Source organism: Cynocephalus volans, chromosome 3, assembly GCF_027409185.1.
Source record: "Cynocephalus volans isolate mCynVol1 chromosome 3, mCynVol1.pri, whole genome shotgun sequence".
In the NCBI taxonomy this organism is placed as follows: domain Eukaryota; kingdom Metazoa; phylum Chordata; class Mammalia; order Dermoptera; family Cynocephalidae; genus Cynocephalus; species Cynocephalus volans.
In genome coordinates this window covers 92,714,530-92,736,874 of record NC_084462.1, presented here as the reverse complement: position 1 = coordinate 92,736,874, position 22,345 = coordinate 92,714,530, and the positions used below count along the sequence as shown (strand labels likewise).

The 22,345-nt window shown below is 54.5% G+C and overlaps 1 protein-coding gene across 2 annotated transcripts; it reads right to left on the bottom strand.

Annotated features, from left to right (window-relative positions):
* Positions 1-1,438: 1,438 nt before the first annotated feature.
* Positions 1,439-21,292, bottom strand: SHF (Src homology 2 domain containing F). Of its 2 annotated transcripts, XM_063089196.1 has the most exons (7): positions 20,794-21,292; positions 11,875-12,016; positions 9,290-9,496; positions 7,446-7,586; positions 6,046-6,217; positions 5,783-5,902; positions 1,439-2,209 (listed from the first exon to the last, which is right to left on the bottom strand). In XM_063089196.1, the coding sequence occupies exons 1-7, from the start codon at positions 21,289-21,291 to the stop codon at positions 2,023-2,025; spliced, it is 1,467 nt and encodes a 488-aa protein (XP_062945266.1). In that variant the 5' UTR covers position 21,292; the 3' UTR covers positions 1,439-2,022. The 2 variants fall into 2 exon arrangements, with proteins under 2 accessions (XP_062945266.1, XP_062945267.1); XM_063089197.1 differs by lacking the exon at positions 7,446-7,586.
* Between the last annotated feature and the right edge of the window lie 1,053 nt (positions 21,293-22,345).

Here is a 22,345-nt window from a genome sequence, read left to right as displayed (position 1 = left end):
GCCAGCTCACCAGGCTGGTCCAGACATCTCTTTGAGCTTGCCAGTATCCACTGAATAAAGGAACCTGCCCAAGGCCAAGTGCTCCAGCTGGAGACCCCACCTTGGTCCAGGGGTTCCCTTCCTGATGGGGGCCTCTCGGGGTGGCTAGTGTGAGGTCTCTGAAGTTTGATCAGGAGGAGGAGGGAAAGAAGGTGTGGGGGGTTCTGGCGGAGGTGGGTTGGGCAAAGAGAAGAGGGGAGGAATGGGACACAGCTGGAGCCTACAGGGAGCCAGAGTCTACCTGGCTTCTTCCAGGACCTGTTACTCCCAGCCCTTCTCTGAGCAATGGAAGAGTTGGGCACCTGAGCCTACATGGGTCTTCCAGGCAGCGAGATGACAGCAAGGTGACATGATGTCACCTAACCTCTTTGAACCTGTTTTCTCATCTGCAAAACGTCTGGATGTTCTCCAAGCGTACCTAAAAAGATAAGGTAACCCTCTATGAGGGAATTTCTGAAACAGTGCCCAATTTCAAGTGATCTTTTCTATTGTCACCAAGAATACCTACATTTGTCAGATCACATATCCTCAATTTCGAAAAAATAGCCATTGGATTAGAAACTTTAAAGTCCTGTGATTCACACACTTGGCAGTTGCACGTTTAGGTCCTGGAAGGCCCTCGAGGCTTTGTCCAACCCCTTGGGGAGTTTCTGTTCAGCTTGCCCGTGGGAGAGGGCTGGCCTGGAGCGGTTTGACAGCAGCTCCTCCTGGCGGTCCAGTGGGTATTCTCGGGGGCTGGGCCCACAGGGGTCAGCGGGTTGCAGCTGTGGGCGCCGGCAGGGGCGTAGCCAGGACCGCAGGAGGGTGTGGTCCTGCGCCCTGGGCTGGTGGTCAGAGGCGCCACCAGCAGGGGGCCCGCACAGCCGGCCCCGCCAGGCTCTGCCGCGAGCACGGAGCCAAGAGAGCGAGGAATCCGGGCTTAGACCCGCAGGCTGCCGGCCTCCAGGGGACGGACTCATCGGTCAGGGGATGCAGGAGGCGCGCAGGGCCCGCTTTCTTTGGAAAGGAAACAGGCGAGGACCCCCGCCTGCGCCCCGCCAGCCTTGCCGCCTCCGCGGCCGCTCCGCTAGCTCCTGCCAGGCGCGCTGCCTCTTTGTCTCTCCGCGTCTCCCCTCCTCCCAGACAAATGGCTGTCGGCAGGAAATTGGTCGCGCTCTGACGGAGCCGCGCTCCGCGACTCAGCGGGGAGGGGGCGCCGCGCGGCCGGCGGGTCCCGGTGCCCTCAGCCGGGGCGGGGGCGGTGGGGGATGTTTTGACATCTCGTCAAGGAAAGCAACTTGATGCTTCGAAAGTGCTTTTCGCAGCCGGCCTGTGTCTGCTCCACAGCTGATTTATAAACAGAATCTGCGCTCGCTCCGCCGCTTCCCCCGCACCCACCCCATCAGCCCGGACGCGGCTGTGCCTGGCAGGATCGGGTTTATTTATTGCCTCTGGCCCGGAGCCGGGGCGGCCCGGGGACCGCACGGTTCCCTCCGACCCGAGCCCTTCGCCTCCTCTCCCCGCCCCTAAAGCCATCTCCATCCCAGGGGTTTGCCTTCCCCAAGCTCCGCACCATCCTCTGGGCGGAACCCTCCGGTGACGAGGGGATGGAGGCAGAGAGATGGTCAGGACGCCCCGAGGGCCCGCGTCCTGCCCCACCCCTCTTTGACCCAGTGGGGAGAAGGTGGTGATGAAGGAGGTCGCCACCACCTCTGTGCTAGGGACGAAAAGGGGCTGGAGCTGCCAATCTTAAACGCCTCGAGAGACCAGCGGCTCTGGGGCTCCCTTCCTCCAGGGGCTGTCTTTTCTCTCCAAGGTTTTCTCTATGCTCAGCTCCAGACAACCTCTTATTCCAAGGCCCCAGTGGCCCTTCCCCTTTAGAATAAATAAAGGAATCTCCAGCTTCTACTAGATCCCAGGGAAAGGGAAAGAAAGGTTTGCGAGATCATGTCCCTCAGCCAGGTGACGGCACTCCAGGTCTATCACAGTGCCCTGGGCTCGCATCTACAAAGTCCGGATGGCCACGGGGTAGAGCAGGGACATGTGTTCGGCCCCCTTAATGGGCAGCTTCCGGCTGGCATAGTGGTGCACGATTTCAGGGACGCTGCTGAAGGGTGGGCTGTTCTGGCCCAACACATACTTGTGTTCCTTGTTCCGGGACAGCTTCATGTGCATGAAGCCCTGACTGCTCCTGGGAAGAGGAGAAGAGACGCTGGTGAGTGGGGGCTCTCCTCAGTACCCGATGCAGCCACCCAGTAACTCTCCCACAACAAATGTGGTGGTTCCAAAGCCAGATGAGAAAGGGAGGTGATAGGAAAGGTGGAGGTCCGTCCAGAAAGCAGGGGGGTGGTGGTGTGAGTAGGCAGCACTAGGCATTGGCATTGTGGTGAGGGCACTGCATGTAACAAGAATGTGTACATGCAGTATACAGGGTGTGGGCAAGAATGTGTGTATAGTGAGTGTACAGGGTGTGTGTAGGTGGAAACTGGAGAGACAAGCAAGCGTGCCCCACCCCCCGACCCTGGGATAGAGGCACTCCTGCCCACTATCCCTTGTGGCCATGGTCAGTTTACCTCAACCTTCCTGAGCTGTGGGGTAGGACACATGTGGAGGGGATGCTGGTGACTCATGTGAGCTACAGATGCTCTTGGCAGGAGGGTGAGTGGATGGATGTGACAATCAAACTAGTTTGAGTTGGGGCTATCCCTTGCAAAAACTGGAGGAGGGGGCAAGCTGATCTGGAAGCCCCCCTAAAATCTGGGAATGCTTAGCTGCCTCCTAAGTATGAAGGGGGACATCCCTTCACACTCTTGCTATCTGGGCCTTGGGCCAAGCCCCCAGCTCCTCCATCCCACCCTTGAGCCTGGAATGACATCATTGGTTCTCCAGGCTGCAGCTCCACTCCCTTCTTCAGAGAGGACAGGCCCGGCTGCCTCTCCCATCTTCCGGCCATAACCCAGGAAATCAGTGTTAGTGCCAGGATCTGCCCTCAAGAAAGGCGCCTACTCTTCAGAGCTCTGGCTAGCTCCTAAATGTTCAGGCATCCTCAGCTTTAGAGAGAGGGCATGGGGGTGAGGCCCCCAGCAAGAACATTCGTTCGAACTACCACAGGCTTGGTCTGCCAGGCCCCAGGTCTGAAACTCACTCACAGGCAAGGAGTAAGAAATGTTTGGCAAGCTCTGAAGCCTGAGTACATGTCAGCTCCTAGCCACAGCCCAGGTGGGGTCAATGACAGGGCTTAGAGGCCGGTGTGGTAAGGGGGCTGCCTCCATCCTTGAGAGGTGACACTGGCAAACCTGATCACTTGCCTCCCCTGCCTGGGTACAAAGAAGGCATTCAGTAGGCCCACAAGGAGAAAGTGGGGAGACTGAAGAGAGGAAAGGAATGGGAGGAAAACAGGCCCCTAACCCCATCCCTCTGCCTCCCCCCAGGCATGATGCCCTAAGCCTTAGTCAGGAGCCCAGCAGCCTGCTGGGAGAAGGCCTGGGCTCCCCCCTCCCCCGAGGCTGGGTGTGTGTCAGGGTGGAGGGTATCTGGAGGTCTGAGATAAGGCTGGAGCTGACAGAAACCACACAGGCCCCATGAGAAAGGACCTGCAGCAAGGCATAGCCCCTGTGGGCCTTGGAGAGGGGAGGGAGTGAGCTCTTACCCTCCCCCATCTGCCCTATGCCAAGGTCCAGGCCCAGGCTGTGGGCAGCAGCAGGGGCCTTGCCTTCCCTTCCCTTCTCCTAGTCTGGGAAAGACATCCTCCCCACAGACCACTTGGGGGAATCGCCTTTTCCGAAAGCTGCACAGAGGGACAGATCTGACCAAGAAGGTTAACAAGTGACCAAAGAGCCCAGCCTTAATCTGCATAACGGACCTCCTGGGGAGGAGGTGGCTGTGTTTTCCCACCTCCTGGGACTAAGTCCCAAGGGTCCATTAGGGCACAGCAAAGCCCTTGCCAGACCCTCAGGGGATGGTATGGGACCAGCTGGGCAACAGGGCCAGGGCTGGTAAGGCTTTTTGAGGAAGCTGTTTAATTACCAGTGAAAGCCCTTCCATTAGGGAGAGAAGAGAAACCATAATTGTATTTCAGAGAAGCCATTTATATGCAAACGAGACTCTGGCAGACAGATGCTGGCGGGGCCAGATCAGCCAGGGCTGGAGCAGGCGGCTGGGCCTGCCTCCCCTTTTAACTCCCCAGGGCTAAAGCAGGGCCCACTGGGGTCTACTCAGGAGAGCCAGACCCCTTCCATCTCCCCTTGCCTTGGATGGTACCAGACTATACGGCACTTGATGAAGCATGGAGCCCTGCAATGAACAGCGAACAGTGTGGTTCTTGGAAACAGACTAGGCTGAGTTCAAATCCTGAGTTTGGGAATGTATTAGCTTTGAGCAAGTCACAAACCTTTGAAGCTATTTTCTGTCTATGAAAAAAAGATCTATCTTGCAGGGTGGTAGTTGGCTTGGAGATGGTGTATATGCTGCTTGGTGTGCTCTGTGAATTTTAACTATAATTTTGAAAACAATACACATTCCTGAGGTTATGTAAATCAAATTTTTGACAAATAAATTTTTCCAAAATGCTCCTTTGATTTGATAATTCCCAGACGCCTAGAGTATGAGAGCTGGAAGAAATCCAAGAGATCTCTATCAACTCATTTTGCAATGGAGAAACTGAGGCCCAGAGAGGTTAAATGAAGTGATTTGCCTCGGGTCACAGAGATAGTTTTATCAAACGCAAGAATAGAACTCAGGTTACCTGACTATAGTCTGGTATTTTTTCTATTATCTTTTAGTGAAGTTGAATAATTATCTCCCAAATGCATCTGGTTTAGTAGTCCCAAATTTCCACAGGTTGGATTTGTCTAAAGTGTGTGTGTGTGTGTGTGTGTGTGTGTGTCGGGGGAGGAGTGCAATGCCCCCAGAGAATATGGTAGGAAGTGGTGCAGATGCCCCAGTAATGATGGGAGTGGGGATATAAATGGACACACCACCCTCACTAGCTGCCTCATGTGGGGTGCAGGCTCTACCAGGCAGAACTCCTGGTTGCCAAGGGGAAGGCTGATTATCCTACCAGGGGAGCCTGGGAGGCTGATGCTGGTCTGTGTATATCTGCTCCTCCTAGGGAGGAAAGCAGATGGGAAGGGAGGGCTCTGCTTCCTCTGTCTCTTCCAAGACCCTTTAAAGCTCAGACACACACACACACACACACACACACACTTCCTCAGAGTAAACAAGAATAGCTTTGTGTCCACTGCCCTGCCCTCCTCCCGGGACCCAGTCCCCCATCTCACCCTGTAGACTCCCTCAGGCAAAGCTCCAATCTCCTTGCCTGTGCTTCTAGAACATCTTGGACTTTGATTAACAATGTGATTGATGGTGATAAATTTATTTAGCACTTAGCACCATACTAACTGCTTCCCATTAATATTTCATTTAATTCTTCCCTACAAGGTAGATATTATTATTCCTCATTTTATTAGTGAGGAAACTGAGGCCTAGAGATGTTAAGGGCCCCAGGCCACACAGCCAGTAGTGACAGAAACCTGAGCTGGATGCTGTAGCTCGACTGTTTCTCCCAATGGACTCGGAGCTCTTCGAGAGCAGGAGCTGAATCTCAGACACATTAGCACCCCCGGGGGTGACTGGCATAGAGCCGGCAGTTGTTCCCAGGGGATGGGGGCCTTCCGAGCTTGGCTGGTCATGAGGGGAATATTGGAGTCCCCTCCTGCCCTGATAGTTGTCCCCCCCCCCGCCCCCCGCAGCTGTCCCCACTCACTTGAGGGAGAGGGAGAACTCATTTTTGCTGGTCTCGCTGTTGCGCACCAGGTAGCTGGCCTCTTTGCACAGCCGGAGCAGGTTCTCGGCGTCTGTTCGGCTGATGGCCCCGTGGTACCAGCTGAGGATGAAAGAGAGGAAGGGGGCATCTCTGCTGGGTCCCTTGCTGTCCAGGCCCACCCATTCTGGGTATCCTCTGCAGGGAAGCCAGTGCCAGGAGGGAAGGAGAGGGGAGGGAGGCCCCAGCTGGACAGAGACACTCACACCTGGTTTTCCAGAGGCAGAGCTGGATCTGTCCACTCCCCCAGGGGACTGCTGGGCTCCACACTTAGGGGCTTGGCTGACTTGGGGTTCCCTGCAGAGAGTCGGGGAGGAAGCCGCCCCTTCTCCTCCTGGCCAGGTGACAGGCAGCTCTTCTCCGATCCTTCAAACTGGGCTGTGGGGAACATACCAGTCACAGACTCTGAGGACCCCAGAGGTAGAGCCCTATTGAACAGCCAGTGCCCCACCCCCATTTCTTCCAGCCCCATAAGGGGTCAAAGGAATGCCTGGGAGGGTGCTGCATGATCACATAATCCTGGGTCCATCCCCAGTGGGGGTGGGGATAGGACGGGGTTGGGGTGGGACTCAGCCTCCCGTGCCACACAGGGCCTCTCCCAGTCCCCACGCTGTGGGAGGAGAGGGGAGAGAAGCAACATGAGAAACCACTTAAGCTTCTCCCTCTGGAGCAGCTGACTGCCTTCCCCTATTCCATCCCCCTCAGGGTGGCTTCGGCGCTGATAATATTGTTTCTTTCTCCTCCTCAGAGTTCATTACTGTTCTCCAAATCACCCTGCCAAGCCATTCTGTAGAAATGACTTATTGATCTGAGAACAATTATCCGATTCCCCTTGGTGCCATCCTGACAGGCTAATCCTGCCCAAAGCCGACAGCCGGCCGTCCCCTCCCCCGCCCCCAAGGTCTCTGCCCACCGACTCCCCTCTCCCACCCACAGAAGCCTAGCCAGGTGGCTCTGCCCTCCCAGGCCAGGGCAGCCTCACAGTTGAGCCTGCACAAGGGTCACATGCCACAGGCACACATGCACAGGTGACAGACATCTTCATTCTGTATTTACAAAGTACCCACAACAGCCAGGCACAAATGTACACAGATGCTCACACCTGTGCACACATGCGCAAATGCGTGCACACACCCTTGGGTGCCCATTTTGGCAAAACTGAGCATAGAGGAAGAATTTAGTGCCTTCTCTTTCCCCTTTTTCTCTCCCTATAGCACTTTCTAGCCTTTACTGTCTTTCAGTCTCCAGATGTAAGAATCAGATCCTTTCCCTTACCGTGTTAGACACTTCCTATGCTAGCACCGCCCCCACTTCAGGAATATTTGCTTTGCTGAAGGATCTTTCAGGCAAAGCTCTACCCAAATAAGTGAATTTAAAACAGAGGATTTTTGTGGCATGGTGGAGAACATATTAGGAAGGGTTGTTAGGAAACACCTTCCCCACAGCTTTGGGGGTGGGAGGAATGCATTCTGTCTCCTCCCTCCTCCTCCAGGAGGAGAGGGATTCTTTCTGGGTTCTCCAAACCCTGCCCCGCCTCTTAGCTCCTCCAGCCCAAGCCCACAGGGCCTGAGGGGTGAGGGAACATGTAAGCCCCCACAGGACCCACCGCTGCTGTCCTCCAGGCTGGGCTCAGGGAGGGGCGAGGCTGGACCGGAGATGTCCCTGTCCCCGTCAGGCAGGGAGGGGCTGCTGTCCAGCTGTCCCACAGGCGGAGGCCAAGGTAGGTCTTTGATGACCTTAATGTCAACTGGAGCCAGCAGCAGAAGGGAGAAGAGAGACAGACAGTGACAGAGACAGAGAGAGGCAGAAGTTGAGACACCAAAACCCAGAGCCAGGACACAGGACAGCCTAGAAAGGAGGAGGGGCAGAGGCAGAGGCAGGGGCAGCTTCGGGGATGGAGTAGGACTCTCAGAGGCCGGGCAGAGCCAACACACTGACTGCATCAGGCTGGCCTGGTCAGAGGGCGGGAGGCTTGGGTGGCAAGTTGCAGGTCGCAGGGCCTTGCTCTGCCAGCCCTGTGGGCACCTTCACTTGACCTCCCACAAGCCTCTAGGGCCTATAGGGACCAGGAAAGGAGGAAAAGCAGGACAAGGAGCTGCCTGCACCTCCCAGCACCACACCCAGGTGCCTACAGCCTCCTGGCACCTCCAGCCTTGTCTCCCTTTTACCTTTTCCCTGCAGCCTAGAAACTCGAGAGCAGTGAGAAGGGGACAGCCCAGCCTCAGATTGTCAGGAATACTCAGACTTGGGGCAGATGTTTTATTGAAATTAAACCCCCAACCCCCATTCTGGGCCTCAACAATTAGAAGAGTGATGCCACTGGCGGCTGTAGGACTGCTAACAAGGTTTCCTAATGACGAGCATAGATTTTCCCATTAAGCAATCCAAACAGTATTGATTCTCCAAGGAGACTTCTGGAGATAAACGGCCCATCTCAGTGGTATGTGCTTTACAGGAAGCAAATTAGAAATCTGTGTTTCCTAGTCTGGCTGCCAGGGTGAGGAGGGCAGAGTGGAGGGCTGGGTCCAGCTCCAGGATGAGCCCCTTGCCCGAGAAGCGGTGGGAGACATGGGAGCTTGAATGAAGTCTAATGGCATCTGAGCCCTTCATGTTCTCATTGAATCAAGGATCCAGGGGTGAAAGGCCTCTCCCTGCTCCAGGCTTTTGCTCTACCCACCTCAGACCACCAAGGTGCAATTTTCTTTTCTTTTCTTTCTTTTTTTAAAAGATGACTGGTAAGGAAATCTTAACCCTTGGCTTGGTGTTGTCAGCACCACGCTCAGCCAGTGAGCAAACTGGCCATCCCTATATAGGATCCGAACCTGTGGCCTTGGTGTTATCAGTACCACACTCTCCCGAGTGAGCCATGGGCCGGTCCCCAAGGTGCAATTTTCCACGGTGGACGTGGGCCCAGGATAGACAGTGGTGTGGTTGAGACTGGAGAAACCTGATTTTTACTCAGCAATCAGGGGATTTCTCCCAGCTTCTCAGAAATCCCCCTCAGGCCTGACACCCTGCTCTGGCAGGGCCAATCACTGGGAGACACAGCACTAGAATTCGGGTTACACACACAGCTGTTTTCATTGTTTGAAGCATTAGAATGCCTTCTTTTGTTGAATATAAGTATTTAACATATGCAACAAGTTTTATAATTTTGTTTTGGAAGTTCTTTATTTTTAAATAAACCCAGTCCCCCAAAAGATGGAAGTGGCCCAAGTGTCTTGGCCTCCAAGAGGTGGTGATGCAGGGAAACGCCTTCATCCATATCCCGTGTCCACTCCCTGACCCTGCACACTGCCCAACTCCCCACTCTCCGTGGTATGGAACTCAATGGCACCTCTGTGGCCCTGCTCCTGGGCCTTCCTGGGTTCCTGGGGTCCATTCCTTCCATCTCCCTGAACCTGCAAAGCTGCAAGGCTCCAGCAACCTGCCCTCTCCTCCAAGACTCACCTGCAAAGGCTTTGGAAATCCGCTCCTTCTTCCATTCCCAGGGCTGGTCATACTCCTCGGGGGGCCTCTCGTCATCCTCAGGCAGGCGGGACTCCCGGGGCCAGGGGGTCCCCTCACCCTCTGGTGTGGCCCCCTCCTCTTCTGGCTCATAGGGTGTGTCATACAGAGGCAATTGCTGGGCTGCTGTCTCCTTGGAGCCCCGGATCTCTGCCAGGGCAAGGCAGGAGGGAAGAGGTGTGAGCCCAGCCCTGGCCGCTGGCTCCCCTCCTCTGGCAGCACTTCTCAGCAATGAACCATGCCTCCTTCAGAGGAGATGCCCTGGCTCTGGGGGGAGCCCAGCAGCCAGACGTCCTGCATCCCTCACCCTTAAAACACTTCTGCGGCTCCAAAAGCATGGGACCCAAGGAAGGCAGGGGCAGACAGGTGCCGGAGTGAAAGACAGAAAAAGGACGCCATGATGGCCAGCAAGGGCTGGCTAGCTGAAGTTCACATGTTTAGGAAATGGAGGCATGTTTCTCCTTTAGTCCATCTCCTCCTCGTTGCCCAGCTCCATTTATTTCCTTGTGTCCCAAGTGGTGTCATTTCACAATCAGAAAATCTTTCTTTGTTGCTCAAACACTCTGACCCCCTCTTCAAATTTTCTCCTTTGACAAGTCATTTTCATGGACTGTCCTCTCTCTGGTCACCCCATTTGGTCTCGTTCCCTGGATCCTCTCTTGGCCTCTGTTCCCCAGGCCAGGTCTTATTCATACCCCCTACATCCCTTGAAGTACTTGTCAAGTCTCATGGCACCTACTGCATCTATATTTCACGTGTTTTCATTGCCATTAAGAGGTTTCACTCTGACATCACAGCATTTCAGACTCACTACCTTCTCCAAAGCTAGGGAGTAATTCTCTTTTTGGGATCATTAACCCCAATGAAAATCTGCTAAAAGCTATGAAGCTACTCCCCAGAAAAATGTGCAGTCAAATGTTCACATACAATTCCAGGGCATTCATGGATCTCCGGGGGTCCAGACCCCTCTGACCTCTAAATAGGGTAGTCACCCTCTCACTTTATCCATTTCCGTCAATTTTGCTTTTCTCCTTGAACATGGCCCTCCATTGTTCTCTGTATCCCATCTGTTCATTGCCAACACCTGATGATTTTCAGCCTTGTATCCACATATCTAAATGACTGCTAGGGTGGGCCTCTATTCCACAGCTCATGTCTCCAGGAGCTCCACGGGGTAACACTCCTGGGATAACTCTCCTGACCACTCTCTGGCCCCTCACCCACCTCTCCTGAAGAGGAAGAGCAGCTTATCTGATTGGCCAGTGAATGCTTGCTCTTTCTCAGGTCTGCCTTCTTGCAGAGAGAGAATATTCTGGTTCTTTCTCCTCCATGCAGTGAGTGGCCTGCCCTGTGCAGAGGCCTACAGTTGTCCTGAGTTACCCAAGCCTAAGTGGGCAAGTTGAGTTCTGTGGCAAAGTATTAAGAAGCCCATTGAGGCTGGCCAGTCAGACTAGTGCTCATAACACCAAGGTCCAGGGTTCGATCCCTGTACTGGCCAGCCTAAAAAGAGAAAAAAAGCTCATTGTGGTTATATAGCTAAGTAATGTTCTCCCATCAACTTTATCAGTAATAAAGCTGACATTATAATCTTCACCTGTTTCCTTATCTTATTTCTCAATTAGTTCCAAGCTCAGGAGAGGAAGAAAGGGGTATTATTGGCCCCTTAAAACTCCAACAATTTCCACAATAGTCTGATAACTCAACTTTCTGATGCCCAGTTCTTCCAGTCTATTCTGCATACCAAAGCCTCAGTAATCCTCTTAAAATGCTACATTTATTCTGTTCCTTTCTTGCTCAAGAATTCATAATGGCTTCACTTCCCCTTTTGGAGCAAGTCCAAACACCTTCTGTTTTGGAGCAAGTCCAAACAACCTTTGAAGCACTTCACTGCCCCTCTTGGTCTCTCTCACCTTAGCTCCCATGTATGCCCAGAACTTACATTATTTGCCCCTGAATGAATCTTCCTTTCATCCTGCCTTGGGGCCTTGGCTTAGACTGACCCACCCCTGTCCTCCTCTCTGGTCACCCTCATTTGGTCTCGTTCCCTGGATCCTCTCTTGGTCTCTTTTCTCCAGGCCAGGTCTTATTCATACCCCCCTACCCTAACCTCTTGAACTACTTGCCCAGCCTCAGGGCACTCACTGCATCTATATTTCTAGTTGTGCTTTTCCAATTGCCATAAAGATGTTTCACCTGACATCCCATGGTTTCAAACTTATCATCTTCCCCAAAGCTAGTAATTCTCTTTTTGGGGTCATTGACTTCCAGCCCATACCACCATCTTCCCTTCCTGACTATCTGCAATGCTTTTATTTGACCTTTGGTGGCAGGGCCTCCTCTGCCGCCTCAGGTCTCACAAGTCACAGCTCCTTCTCCAAAATGACTATCTTGAAAGCAGTGGCCATCCTCCTAAAGGACTTGGCAAAGGCCTTCTCCATATTTTCTAGGGTCCAAGGAATCAGTTCTCAGACTGTGGGTCCCAGAGCCCAGGCCTCAGGGAGCACCTCCCTTGCCCCCCCATCACTCACCAGCCATCATCTTTTGGGCCTCATAGGGCTCCATGTAGCCGTCATTTTCAGGGACCTTCTCTGGGGCTCTTGAAGGTTCTGCTGAGCCTTCACCAGTCTCCCGAACATCAAATGGGTCCGCATAGTCTTCTAGGATTGCCAACTGTGGGAGGAGAGTAAAGACAGCAGGCTTCGGACAGCTGAGAGGCAGTTCTGTTTCTCCCTACATGCTCTGTCCAACCCAAGGGTGGGCTCTGAGCTTGGACAGGAACACACTCTGGCTCTTTCTTTGCAGGGTATCCCCACTAGGCTGTGAACCAACCGCTATATCTTTCTTTTCTGCTAATTTTGTTCCTCGGGGCCATCTCCTAGGCTAAATGGTCAGGATGAGGCTACTGGGCCTTAGTGCCTTCCTCAGTCAGAACCAAGAAGGACAAGAGCCTACACCAGGCTCTTCATTCACAGAACTGGTTACAAAAGTATTAGAAGAGTTCAAAGAGCGAGCAGGGGAACAGTGAGGCAACCCAGAGATTATTAGCACTGTCCACGCCTACCAGGGCACTTCCAGATGCTGAACAAACAAAAGTTGCTGACCATCAAGGAAGGAAAGGCTGAGCATTCACTTGGTCGCAGTTCTGCTGACTGATCCTCACAACCTCCCTTCCATGTGGGTATTATTATCCCCATTTTAAGGAATTGGAGGCCCAGGACAGTTAGGGAACAGCATACCCAAGACCATCCTGTATAAGTAGAGGAACCAGGATTCAAACCCACGCCCTTTGTGCAAAAGGCTGCCAACCTGCCACCAAGTGGGCATCTTGGCTGTCCTAGGACAGAGAAGGTCTTGGGGCAATCTTGAGGTTCTGCTGAAATCCCCTTGGCTCCTGGAGGACAATGACAGGAAAGCCCTTGCCTCAGCCCTCCACTTCCCACACTGCCCCTTTCTCTCACTCAAGTGGCTCATGGCCACCCCTCTGTCCCTGCTTTCAGTCAAAGCAGAGCAAACCACAAGCTATACACCCTGCAGAGGTGCTCAGGGTGGGGCACAGCTGAGGACAATAGAGCCTTTCTCCAAGCTGGGCAAGGGCTTCTCCTGGGGGTGCTGGCTGAGGCAGAGACAGAGCCCAGCCCACCCAGGGCTGCCAGCACTGCACAGCTGGGCTGACAGGCGATGACAGGAGGTGGCTCTGGGCCCCATGGCATGGGGAGAGGTCACTCTTGCCTTTCTCTGGATCTCAATCTAGGCTTTGGTTCTGAACTAGATCAGGGCTGCAGGACCCAGCTGGGCTGGGAGGCCGTGGGGGTGACTGCCCTGCCTTGGGTTAGAGGATCTGGGAATGGGAACCCTTAGCAAGGCAGAGATGGAGAAAAGAATCTCCTCATCTCAGAGACCCCTTCAGCATGTTCCTTTGACCCCTGCTAGCCCCTCTAGGGGTCTCTGAGGCTCGACCCAATGTTCCTACCACATCACCTTCAAGTCTTCAGCTCCCACTTGTTCCAGTCAAGCCCTTGACTCCTTCATGCCCCTTGCATCTCTGCCTGCTTGTGGGCTAACCGTCATCTCAGATCATCCCTTCACCACCACCAGATCATCCGCTAGCCTGGAGCTCTTTGTCATTTTTGTGTCTCTAGCTCCAATGAGCTCCTGGCATACAGCAATCTTTAGAAGAAATGTTTCTACTAGATTACCACCTCTCTCTCCTCAGAGTCTTCAACCCTAGTCGTCCTTCCTCAAGGACATAGAGAAAAGAAATCCACTCACCCTCCTGCCTCACTCTGCTTCCTCCCAGGCCACTGGCACCCACAGCCCCATCCCTTGGCCATGGGGGCTCTGGAGCCAGCCCACCGTGTGTGCTTCTGACAGTCAGCATCCAGCCTCACACTTACACGTGGCAGCTACTCAACAGTGTCTGAATCTACTGGCACACTATTCTTAAACCTACAATGGCTCTCCAGGGCTTTAAGAAAAGCCTGAAATTAAAGAGATTGAAAAGGTTCCACTTTCCTCTCTGGTTTCTCTCTACCCACCTTGAATCCATCGCTTTGTTACCTGGAAGCTCTATGCTCTTGCTTACGTCAAATGCTTTCCCTCTGCCTACATCACTTTCCCCTTCCTCCGGAACTGGCTAGCCCTCATGGGTTATTTTCTTCCTTCAGAAGCCTTTCCATACTCCCCACAGGCCTGTTAAGTGCCTCTGTGCTGGGCTATTATCACATTCTATGGTAAATATTTGTTTTATTGTATGTCTTCCTGCAGACTGTGAGCTTCCTGAAGGCAGGAACCATGTTTACTGGTAAATTCCCAGTGCCTGAAAGTTCTTAGTAAATCTGGGTTAAATCCATTCAATAAAACAGGAAGAACGGACAAAGGAAGCACTCTTCCCTGTTCATTCAGAAGACTGAGGAAGCACAAATCTGGGTGGAGTGGGGTAGGGTCTGAGGGCACTGAGTCTTTCCAAGCAAAGCTGTGTCCCTAGAAGCTGCTTAATGAGCAGAAGCACCTGGTCCAAGCCCCCAACACCCTCCTCCCGCTCCCTGCCACCACAGGGCCCCTCCAGCCCCTCCCTCACCAAGTCTGGTCAGACTGCATGAGCACCCTTCCCACTGGAGTCCTGGGCCTGTGCCCAGAGCCACGACCCCTCCCAGGCTGGCGTGGGCCTCCCCAGCCCCAGCCTGCGGTACCCGTGGGCGCCCAGGTGGCAGCTCAATGGCTCCTCTGTTCCATTCCAGGCTCCACACCCTGCTCCAGGAAGCCCCAGCCTCCTGCCCTGGGCTGGGGCACCCAGAGGAGCCACCCACAGGGCCAGGAATCAGGAGTAGCAGCAGAGATGCCAGCTGGGAAGGCTGGTAGGACGGGCGCCCACCCTGGGCACAGAGGATCACAGTCAGAGACCAGGCCTGCTTTCCCAGTGGCTTCTAGATCCCTGAGGAGATAAACTGCTCAGTGAAAGAAGTTGCCCCATAGGCTTCTGACACCTTTGACCTACTACAATTTGTTATTTTGTTTATAGCCCTTTGCCCAGCTCTGATGTACTCACTGCTGTATCCTGCATGCATCACAGGCCTAGCACACAGTAGGTGCTCAATGCATTTTTACTGGATGCTCAGAAGGCCTCCTTCTCCCCAGACTCCATCACCTGGAGTGACACCAACTTTCAGATCCCAATTCACCATGACCTCTGAGCAGCAGTGGCTTTAGGACTGGGCTGTCAGGAGAATCCACATTTGAATAGGGATCAAAGGCTCTGGCTCAAAAACAGAAGAGAGGAACTGCTGGCAAAGGGTCTCTGGGGAAGGCACCTAAAACCAGGGCTGATATTTAGGCATATCCTCTGGTACAGCCAGAAAGCTGTTGAAATGCTGAAATATTTTCAAACTAGGAGGTAAACTAGCTGCTACCCAGAAGGCCCCCAACCCCCTCCCTCCTGCCACCCAGCAGGGTGCCTCCCAACCCTGCTATTGTGTCTGTTCCAATTGGGCAGTGCCCTTCCCAGAACAGCTGTCATACTTTGAATCTCCTTCCTGCCCAAGCCTCTCCTGAGGTAGCTAGCACGCCCACCATTTGGTTTGGTCTCCCACTCTGCAGCTGGGCCATGCAACACATTCCTGACCCACCCATGGGGTTCCAAAGGGTGTGAGTCTAGGAGGATCAAGGGGGCACATGTTACAGGATGTTCTCCCTACCACTGCCCCTTTCCTCCGCTTCTTTAGTTTACACTTAATGTCTGGAAACTGCTGCCTTATTTTTCTGTAGAATGAGGATGATAATGGTACCTTTCTCATAGGGTTGGAAAGAGAAAAATGAATTTGTAAAAGTTCTTAGCCCAGAGGCTGGCATGGAGTCAATGCTCAATAAATGTCAGTTCTGATGATAAACTTTTATGTTCAGGTATTAAGGCCTCAGAGTTTAGGTGCTTGCCCCAAATACACAGTTTGTCAGCAGCAGAGACAAGACTGGGACCAGATCTCCTCACTGTTAGTGACTTATCAGACTCCAAAAATTTGAGAGATGCAGCATCTTGCAGATTGTAGCTGTAGCAAAGAACCAGTCAAATTTTGTTTAATTCAGTATTTTCCCAAAATATTTAACCATAGAAGCCCTTTGTCATGTAACACCTATTAACCTGTCACAGTTTGGGAAACGGTACACTACTCACCCTCCACAAGATCAAACTTTTTGTATCTGCTATTCCTACTTATTGAAATGCCCTTCTATTTTATCTGCCTGGGAAATTCTTTCACGTGAAACAAATTTGTTATTTTCCTTTTCTAATTACAAGAACATGTCATGCTCATAAAACATTCAAACATTACAGACATGCGATCAACGCCGCCAGCCTTTATGAGACCCTTGGGTGTGTCTGTGGCTATCTCGGGATCGGGTGGCCAGTGGTGGTCTCCAGCATTCAGGAAATGGTGAACTCAGTACAGAATCCTCATTCCTTCTCTAAGAGTCTCCCTCTTCTTGTTCATTAGCAAATGCTTAGTGAACATCTCCTCTCTGCCAGACACCTGGTGCTGGGGTCCCAAGCATGGTGCTTACTGGCAGCGAGTCTGGAGTCAGGCTGCCTGGCTGTGAACCTCAGCTGTATTACTTGCTAAATGAGAAACCGTGCAAATGTGACTCAACATTCCTGCGCTTCAGTTTCCTTATATATAACCTTGGGATAGTAATAGAATCTTCCTCATAGGGTTGTTATAAGGATCAACTAGTCTAATACACGTCAGCTGCTTTAAAATGGTACCAGACACAAGGCAGGTGCTTAGTAAATGTCAGCCACTATATTATTAAAGTTGAAAAGACCAAGTTTCTGGATCCTCCAGGAGCTCACAATGACAGACACAAAATAAGCTCCAAGGGAGCAAAGCACCTTGAGGTGATGTGAAGGCCCAAAACCAGGGCACCAGGCTCTGGGGGCACCACAGGTCGACTGACTGCAAGGTTTGGGCCCTACCTTCACTCTCATATAATATCATGCCGGTTCTGTGGTGAGGGCAACTGGGGTGGGCAGCAGGTACGCCTCCAAGCCTCAGGCCCCAGCCAGGGCTTGCTCAGCCCAGCCAGCTGTTCCCATCCACAGTCTGCAGGGTTCCAGCTGTTCCCGGCTCTCAACAGGCAGAGCTCCAGGGCTGAGGGGTCATCGAGTCACTCATGGGCCAATCCAAAGAGCACAGATGCCTTCCAGACACAGTGAGTGCTGCAGTGTGAGGTGGCACCACTGGGCAGAGTGGACGGGCCTGCCATACCATCCCCCAGTAGTCACAGGCCTCAGCCATCCTCGAAGCACCAGTGGCAGCATAGCTGGCCAGCCCAGGCCCCAGCAAGTTAAGAGATTTAATCAGCCCACAAAGGTCCCTTCACCTGAACCCCTCCCCAATCTCCTCCATCCCTTCCTCAGGACTTTCCTCCTCCCTCTATCTCCATCAGAGAACACTTGCAAGATAAGTAGATCAGATCTCCAGACTGTGTGGAAGCCATAGGAAGAGAAATTAAAGCAAATGAGCAAACTCCAAAAAGGCAAGGACCGGGTCTAGGCGTTGTGTCCCTTTCAGCGCTTAGGCCAGTATTACCTAATGGCAAGCAAACACCCAATGAACACTGGCTAAGAGATGGTCCTACACTGGCAGTGCCTACCCACCCCGCTAACCTCAGGGCGAGAATGTCTTGTTTGACTTCAGACATTCTGTCTCACCCACTTCACTCTTGCTACCTCTGTCTGTCCATTCCTTTACAAATTTGGGCCTAGAGGATCCAAGTCCATGTGGATATCATCTATGAAATACATCTATTTTTAAAAGTTCCTAATATATTTTGGGGCCTGTGAACCCCTATGAAAATCTGAGAGCTGTGAGCCTTTCCCCAGAAAAATGAGATATATCTGCACACAATTTGTGGAGGCTCATGAACCCCAGGAGCCCCTCCTTGAACTCAAAACAAAAGCCCTGGTTTCAATATGGGGTGCCTGACTGTCTTATCATCCATGTCACTCCCCCTCATGCACATACATCTTGGCATAATGGAAGCAAGGGACACGCTGTGCAGATGGTCACAGGCAGCTCAGAGCTTCATCCAATCAGGGCCAGGTTGCCATATCCATCCCCTTCCCTAATTAGATCAGATTTTTCCTGTCAAAGGTCTGAGAAAAGGGAGTAAAGCAAGGGAGGGCCCAGCTCTCCAGTCCCTCTGCCAGAGTGTGGCCTGGGGGCCGGAGAAGGGCCCAGCACCACGAGGGAGCTCTTCCTGTGGCCAGATGGTGAGGCCTGCCTGCCCACTGCAGGGCATGGCTCCTGCTGCTCCTACACCTGTCCTGCCAGGCCTGCCCAGATGGCCCCCATACCCCCCTGCCAACCACAGCAGTGGGTTTCAGGATGGGCTGGCAGCCAGAGCCCTGCATGGGAAGAAGGCTAACGGTCCTGAGCCCAGTGGGCCTCTCAGGGTCCTGCCCAGGTCTCAGCGCTAGCCACCGGGCTCCAGGAAAAGGAGAGAAGTGGGCCAGCCCAAGGCGCATCCCATCCCCAGTCCCCATCTCACCTCAGGAGGAGACCCCAAAGCAACAAGCCAATGGGCCCTGTGGAGTGGAGAGGAGGGGAAACAGAGAACAGGGAAGAATAAGCCACAGAGTACAGAAACACCAGCTCAGTAGGGCCACAGGGGCAGGGGCTGGCTGACTGTCCAGGGGCAGCATCTGTGTGAGCTCTGCAGGCATGAGTCACTCAGTAGACCTGAAGCATGCCCTTGGGTTTAGGTTAAGGGGCTCAGGCACCTTATCTGGGCTCTTCCTAGGGGAAAACACTGGGATCCCCCAACCTCTACTCCTAAAGTGGCAGGGAGCTGCTCTCTCTGAATGGTGGGAGGCCCCAGGTCAGGGCCCACAAAGACAGTGTACCCACCTCTGGGCCAGCTCAGATGGCACCTGTGTCCTTCTCATCACACCCACTAAAGAAACCACAGATTGCGTGGCTCCTGGGAAAGCCTGCTGGATTTCATTCCTGTCCCTGTGGCTGACGAAGGAGTCAGACATCTCTTGGCACCCCCACGTCTGAACAGCTCATAGATCACAGAGCTGACCCAAGCTGAGGCATGGATGCCCTCTGTAAGAAGAGGCTGTGGGTCTTTGTGTGGCTGTGTGGGTGCAGTCCCTTCCTTGGGGGCGGGGGACGTCTCTGAGAAAATGAGCAAGAAGAGCTGTGGCTAGGGGAGTCCCTGACACCCTCAGGCCACACTGGTAATAAACAGTCACCATTCAGGACATATTTCTGCACCTTTCTTTATGCCAAGCATTGTGTCTGGCACTTAGGAAAGAGACACGAGGAGGACACAGCCCTTGTCTTGGAGGAGCCTATGGCTTGGTGGGCAGCCTGTCAGGTCATTTCAAGCCACTGCAGAGAGCAGAAGGGCCAAGGACAGCTCAGGTCCATGTGCCAACACACAGTGGTCAGAGAGGAGGAGACTAACTGGTTAGTGGTAAGAACAGGGCCTAGCACTCCCCTCTGCCTCACTGCCACCACCACTGTCACACAATAGCAGGGGACAATCAGGAAGGAGACGGGTACAGCCTCGGAAAGTGCCCTGGAAGCTTCCTCTGCAGACTGAGGATCGTGGTCCAGGGTGGGCAGCCATGCTCCATGTCAGGAACTAAGGGAAAAATAATTCACATTCCTGAGGCTTCTGCTCTGACCAGGACATATCTCTCTCATCCAGGAAATTGGGCAGAACAGTCTCTCTCGGCTGAAAGCCTCGGTCCTGGAGCTAATGGATTCGGGCAGCAACTTTGCTCTCCAGTGAAATAAAAATGCTCTCCTCTGCTGAGGCGAGGGGAGTAAGCCCCAGAGTTGAGCTCCTGGGGGTAAGTGAAGAAGGACAAGAGAGCCAGGGGGCCCACAGAGTCATCGTCATAGAATTTAGGGCCATGGAGGCCTGGGGATGGCTTTCAGCTGTCACTCTGCCAGGGAGGGATAAGGCAGACTGGAATTGGGGGGAGGGCTCTGAGGCATGGTGGATGTCTTGGGGAATAGTGAATGCCCAGCTCTCCTCCCCACCCCAGTGCCTGCAGACCAATTAAAGGCTTTAACCTCTCTCAGACCGGGGAGGTCAAGAGGAGAGGAGGAATGGGCTCAGTTGCTTAGCCCCATCTGGGCAACAGGTCCTGAGCACTGACTGTCCTCATACCTGGGAGGACAAGGGAAGAAGTGAGGAGTGGGCCTGGACCCCAGCAGTCAACATCCTCGGCAGGAACTACATACTGCCTGTCCTGGCTTCCTGAGAACAGCAGCCCACCCAGTTCCAGTCCCACTTGGTAAGGCAAAGGCCAGCTCTTGCTGTGTCCGCAGGGAGAAACCCCAGACTTTACCTCCTTTTGGGGGCTTTAGCACCTGCAAGGATGCTTGGGCTCCCAGAGGAGGAAGAGGAGGGGAGGAGGAAGAGAAAAAGGAGGAGGAGGAGGAGGAGGAGAAGGGGAGAGCTTTGTGCTGGCTCTGCCCTGGGGGAAGGGTCAGAGATGAAAGGGCAGTGAGCTGCTGCTCCAGAGGGGCAGAAACGCCATAAACCAGCAAACGAGTGTGTGTGTGTTGGCGGGGGGGGGGGGGGGGCCGGGGGGGTGGGGGGGGGGTGGGGGTTGACGGTGAGCCTCTATTCCCGTTAGAAAACGGCTCGAGGATCAGGATCAGGCTCCAGGGGGCTGCAAAACCGAGAGGAGTCCGGGAGGGGGAGGGTCACCAGTCCCGGAGCAATAACAGGGGATAGGGACAGAGTTTGGGGCTCCCGTCCCAGTTTAGTCGGTGGAGAATCCGAACAAAGGTGGGTGAAGACCCAGAGCCCAGGGTCATGGACTAAGCTCGCGTCCGCCCGACATCGGGCCAGGCCACCTTTGTCCCTCTTCACAACCTTCAGACCTCTGATCACCTCCCCTCGTGGCCATCCCCGCCCGGCTGGGCACTCACCCTGTCGCTGCTGCCAGGGGGTCCGGAGATCCGCTCATCGGGAGGGGGCGCTGGGGGCCCAGGGGTTTCGACCCGAATAAGGCGGTGCGGGGGCGAGCCGTGGCGCGGGGGCGGCGTGGGGCCAGGGGTAGCGGGGGTAGCGAGGGCGGCGGAGCCGGATGACCCCCCGGAGTAAGGGTCTTCGAAGTCGCGCTCCCTCTGCAGCCTGTAGGCGGCCAGGATGTCCGGGGGCGGCGCAGGGGGCGCGGCCGGGGAGGGCGCAGGGGGGCGGTAGTCGGGCTCCGGGGGCGCCGGCTTGCCCCCGCCTCCGCCGCCACCCCCCCCGCGGAAGCCCAGGTGCTCCCGGAGCCACTTAGCTACTCCGCCGCTGCCGCCCCCTCCTGGGCCGGCTCCCGCACTCGCGGCGCCCCGGCGGGAGCCCCCCGGGCCGCCCCCAGCGCTCCCCTGCGCCCGCGGCCCCGGGCGAGAGCCCGCGGGAGGAGCTCCGCTCAGTAACATGGGGCCCTCCGAACTGAGCGAGGGGAGCGCGGTGGCCCGGCGGGGGGCGGGGGCGGGGCGGGGAGGGGGCGGAGCTCCGCCGGGCGGAGGGAGGGGGCGGGGCTCGTCGGCAGCAAGAGAGGGGCGGGCTCCGCTGCCTAACGGGGTCTGACTGCCCCTGCCCGGGAGGAGAAGAGGGCGCGCGGGCTTCCAGACAGTGTGGGTGCGCCGTGAGCGAAGTGGGCGACCCCGGGGCAGGAGATGCGACTCCCTGACGGAGGGTGAATCCTCCACGTGTCGCCACGCGTGTCCCTATGGGGCGCTCGCCCGTCCCCATCTGTTCCCCTTCCCCAGCTCCCCGCTGGTGCGAGACGCGGAGAGCGGAACCCCTAGACTCCTGGGTTGCTGGTCCTCGGGCGTCTTCCACTGTTCCTCTCACTTCTCCCCAAGGCCTCCCAACCAGGAAACTATATTCTGGATGGAAAATCCAGGGAGGGCGAGAGAAGGGGCTGTTGTGTAAAATATGACGGTCACAGCCCCCCCCCCCCCCCCCCCCCGCCAACCCGTGTTACCTTGGGAGCCCCGCCTACCTCCTTCGATCCAACTGCTCGCACCGGATATATGCTAACCTACATTGCTGCTCAATCCAGGCAAACACAGCTCACATCATATACAATCAACTCCCTAGAGACACCCACTTCTCCTCACTGTCCCGTGTCGTTTCCACACACGCCCCCCTCACACACAAACAGCCCTCGCATAAACACCCCACCTACGGGCGCACCTGCCCAGAGCAGGCCCACCCCGCCATGACTGTTGCACGCACAAACGCAGAAATCCCTTCAAGCCACATCCTGGGTTTCATTGTCAATCAGATAAATGACAGAATGGAAACAGACAGGTCAATAAATCAAGTCTAGAAACAGTTCCAATGTTGTCTATCACCGACCCCTTATCCTCCCGAGGCTCGGATTCTCTCAAGTGCTAGGCATTTTTGTCTTAGAAACAGAGCCAATTCCTCACCTGAAATGTAGCCCTGAAGCCAACGCCAACATTTGCCTTTGGCTTTGCTGGG

Coding starts and splice junctions, on each gene's coding strand:
- SHF (XM_063089196.1), bottom strand. CDS start 21,291: ATGTTACTGAGCGGAGCTCCTCCCGCGGGCTCTCGCCCGGGGCCGCGG. Junction 12,017..20,793: donor CCCCTGGCAGCAGCGACAGG/GTGAGTGCCCAG, acceptor CTCCTCCCACAG/TTGGCAATCCTAGAAGACTA. Junction 7,587..9,289: donor GATTTCCAAAGCCTTTGCAG/GTGAGTCTTGGA, acceptor TGCTGGCTCCAG/TTGACATTAAGGTCATCAAA.